General features: G+C 44.2%; 1 protein-coding gene across 1 annotated transcript; it reads left to right on the top strand.

Annotated features, from left to right (window-relative positions):
• The first annotated feature begins 1,956 nt into the window (after positions 1-1,956).
• On the top strand, positions 1,957-3,114 carry LOC149181405 (uncharacterized). The gene has a single exon (XM_089414198.1). It carries the CDS (start codon positions 1,957-1,959, stop codon positions 3,112-3,114), a length of 1,158 nt encoding a protein of 385 aa, XP_089270324.1.
• Positions 3,115-4,185: the final 1,071 nt, after the last annotated feature.

Here is a 4,185-nt window from a genome sequence, read left to right as displayed (position 1 = left end):
AAGGTAAATTGACTAATTGACGGTGGTATCTGATATCGTCTGCCAATCTATTAACTCTAGATGATCCTAGAATTGCACTTCCTCTTGTCCTTATAGTTTTCTTTATTGGGGTGTTGGTACTTTGGTCCAGGATTTACAATAAATCTAAATCCAGCAATCCTGACATGATCTTCTGGAATTCTCTCCCTTGTACTTTTTGCTATAGTTTTTCCCTCTAGGGATCTTGTCATCCAGGCTTATTTGTTGTTTGCTAGTACCACTTGCCTGTCTTCATCTTAGCATTCTATCTGTCTCATTAATGTCGGATGACAGCGACTCCCCGGCCACGCGGGCTCTCTTCTCGGCTGCTATTGAGGCAGAAAAAGCACGTGAATCGGCTGTCCTAAATCCGAGCTGGCAGGCCACGGTGGATGAAATGATTCACTCCTCATATCAGGCCGATGCCTCACCGGTCCAGCCGGTGAGGGCTTCAGACATAAAGACCTCTGTCTCCCCAAAAGGTAATATAGAACATGGTAAGGGAGAACGCTCCAAGAAGTCATGGAACCCGGTCAAAACCATTCCTCCTCCTAAGGCAGTTTATATTTCCGGTGCGACCTTGTCCGATCGTATTGACAACCTCCAGAAGTTTGCTCTCGTCGGGAAATGGCACTTCCCGGAAATGTCAGAGGTTGATATGAGAGCATGGTTAACATCTAAGTGGCTCCCTCTGATTGGATATGCTCCAGTCATTTCTCGACTGATGAAAGACTGGTTTTCCTTTCATTTTTTGAAAATTCCAGATCTAGAAATGATTCTCAACAAACCTTGGGTCTTCGGAAGGAGCTTCTTGTCTTTGTCCAGATGGTATATGGGCTTTGACCCACTCAAAAACACGCCATCAAACTGTATGATTTGGGTCAAGCTTCCCAATCTTCCATTGGAACTATGGTCTGCAGAAACTCTCATGGAGATCGGTAACTCGATTGGTAAATCTATCTATGTTGATCCATGGGTCAGGGGGGAGAAAGACAAAAGGATCGCATGGATCCTGATTGAAAAGCCCTATAAAGGTGGTTATCCGGAGCACATAGAGATTTCTTGGGAGGGCTCTTCGATATGCCAAAGATTAGATTACTGGGGTATTCCCTTTCGTTGTTCTCTTTGTCATCGCACAGGTCATGTCATCAATAATTGCAGGCTTCAAAACACCCGGAAAATAATCCACCGTCCTTTCCACAGGGGACGCATATCAGCTGTAGAAGCAGGATCAGATGATTCGGATGGCCCTCCTATTCATGTGCCTTCTCAGATCAAGGCCTCTTCACATTCTCCTATCCTTCCCCATGAACAATCTGATGATGCGAACCTTCCGGTTCTGGAATGCCCTACTATTCCTGAGCCTTCAGAAGACATTCCGGTGCCCTCTCCATCACCCATGGAAAAAGGTGATTTTGTGGTGGGAACACATCCTATTTTGCTTAGCTCATCAACTCCTTCATCGGTTACGCCCCCTTCTGGTCTTTCTCGTGGCAAGGAGCCCATGCCCACCCCTACGCCATTTAACTCCCCGACAGAATCACCGGTAAACAAATCCGACAGTGACATAGACTTTCTCCTTCAGAGGAACCCACCGATCCTCGAGCCTTTGACCATCCATAAGCCCTCTTTTCCCTCCATCAGCCCCAAATCTGCAAAGAACATCACTGTTCGGAAAAAGAAAAAAGGGGATTCCCGTCATTTTAGAGGTAGGACCATTGCTACAGAATTTGGCATCACAAACCTCTCTCTTGTTGAAGTCCCAATCTCCGAATCTACTCCCCCACAGCCTCTTAGAGCATGTATGGCTGGACAGCCATCCAAATGACTTTCCTGACTTCACTAAATATCAGGGGTTTGGGTGCCGCCCCAAAATTCTTGGCGCTAAAAGAGATATTTCTAACTGCTCGTTCTCAAATCATTTTCATTCAGGAAACAATGCACTCAAGTACGGTTTCAATAGCTTACTTCAGGAGAATGTTTCCGTCCTGGTATATGGTTGCTTCAGATGCCGATGGATTGTCCGGGGGATTGGCAGTTTTATGGGATCCGGCATGGGTCAAAGCTAAAGCCTACAAATGTTGTGCAGGCATCCTAATCGAAGCTTCGGTCAGAGGTCGTCCCAAGAACATCAATATTCTAAATATCTATGCGCCTTATAGAAACAAATCCTCTTTCTGGGATCTGCTGCTGGCATCGGACATCCTAGACATTGAATCTTTATTGATTGCTGGGGACCTTAATGTAACCCTGAACTCTAATGAATGTTGGGGCATTTGCAGGAAGACCGACCCTATTGCTGACAGTCTTCGCTTGGAATTCCTAAATAGGAATCTCGTCAATGTTATTCCTCCCAAGATGGTTCCAACGTGGAATAACAACAGAGTTGGCCGGGCGTACATTGCTAAGCGTCTAGACCGTTTCATCATCAAGGTTAGTATTATTGAGCAATGGGGTATGCCGGTCGCCAGCACAGGAAACGATTATACATCTGATCATCGCCCCATCTTCCTTGAATGGCGGGACTCGGAATATAAATTGGGTTACTCCTTCAAATTTAACAGAATCTTTCTCTCTGATGAGTCCTTCAATGAACTTATAACAAAAAAATGGACGGAATTAAAACAGTCGGAGAGGACCTCTTTCTCTACTTTCCGTGAAAAGATTCAACTGCTCAGGGGGGCGGCCAAGGACTGGATAATTAAAAAGCGGGCGAAGGATAAACAGATGCTCGATGATATAAAAAAAGAATTAAGTTTAGCTGCTTCAGCATCCTTCGATTTTTTGTCTTTCGATCAGAAAAATCATATCAGAACTTGTGAGAAAATGAAACAAGATTTGCTGCTAAAAGAAGAGTTTTCCTGGAGGCTTAAAAGCAGGGCGATTTGGCTTAAGGAGGGCGACCGCAATACAAAGTTTTTCCATAACTTTGCCAATGCGAGGAGGCACAGGAACTCGATCTGGAAGATCGAAGATGAAAATGGAGGCTTCTTATATTCTCAACAGGATATCATGATGGAGGCCACAAGGTTTTTCCACAAGCAGTATAAGCGGCGGCCAATTGAGATAAATGATGTTTTTGAGATGATTGAATAGATCCTGACGATGTTTGATGACGCCGCTAATGATGATTTTTTCAAGCCTATCATGGACGAGGAGCTGCATGGAGTTATAAAAAAGTTTCAAAAGGACAAAAGTCCTGGGCCGGATGGTTGGCCGATCGAATTCTTCATCCATTTCTATGACTTGTTTAAAAATGATCTGCTGGGGATGGTGGATGCCTCCCGTATGTCGGGGAATATAAACAGCGCCCTCACAGCTACATTCATTGCGCTTATTCCCAAAAAGGATCGGTCTGAGTCGTTTGCTGACTACAGGCCAATTGCACTATGTAATATTCTCTTTAAAATCATTTCAAAGATTATAGCAGAAAGAATGAAACCGATCCTCAACTCCTTCATTTCCAGGGATCAACATGCCTTTTTAAAACACAGGAACATTCTAGATGCAGTTGCCTCGAATCAGGAGTGTCTTTTCTCTGTCTCAACAAAAAACATTGATGCTGCTATTCTGAAGGTTGATTTGGAGAAGGCTTATGATTGTGTGGATTGGGGGTTCCTTCGTATCCTCCTGGCAAAGATAGGTCTGAGGTCTCAAGGAATAAATTGGGTGATGGCCTGCGTAGAGAACGTTCAATACTCAGTCATCATAAATGGTTCTCCTTCATCTTTTTTTCAGGCTGAGAGAGGACTACGCCAAGGCTGTCCTCTCTCCCCACTTCTCTTCATCCTAGTTATGAATTCCCTCAGCTCACAGATTAACAAAGCTGTTGCCGATCATCGATGTGCTCCGATCAAGATATGCAAAAATATCTCTCTCTCTCACAATCTATTTGTTGACGACATTCTTTTATTTGCCATGCTCTCTAAATCCAGCTGGTTATGCCTTCACGGTATCTTTCAGAAATTTCAAGCTGCAACGGGCCTGATCATCAATAAGGCCAAATCATTTTTGTATCACAACGACTCAAATATGGAATTAGCGCTATGGATTGCAGCTTTATTTGGTATAAATTTGGCTTCAATTAAAGATGGCTTCAAATACTTGGGCTTCTTCCTCAAGCCTAAAGGGAACCGCAAACAGGACTGGTCTTGGCTGATTGACCGG

This window comes from Pinus tabuliformis, chromosome 3_2, assembly GCF_031772625.1.
Source record: "Pinus tabuliformis cultivar Carrire ecotype Pingquan chromosome 3_2, CPIR1, whole genome shotgun sequence".
Taxonomy (NCBI): domain Eukaryota; kingdom Viridiplantae; phylum Streptophyta; class Pinopsida; order Pinales; family Pinaceae; genus Pinus; species Pinus tabuliformis.
This window is presented reverse-complemented; position numbering and strand designations above follow the sequence as displayed.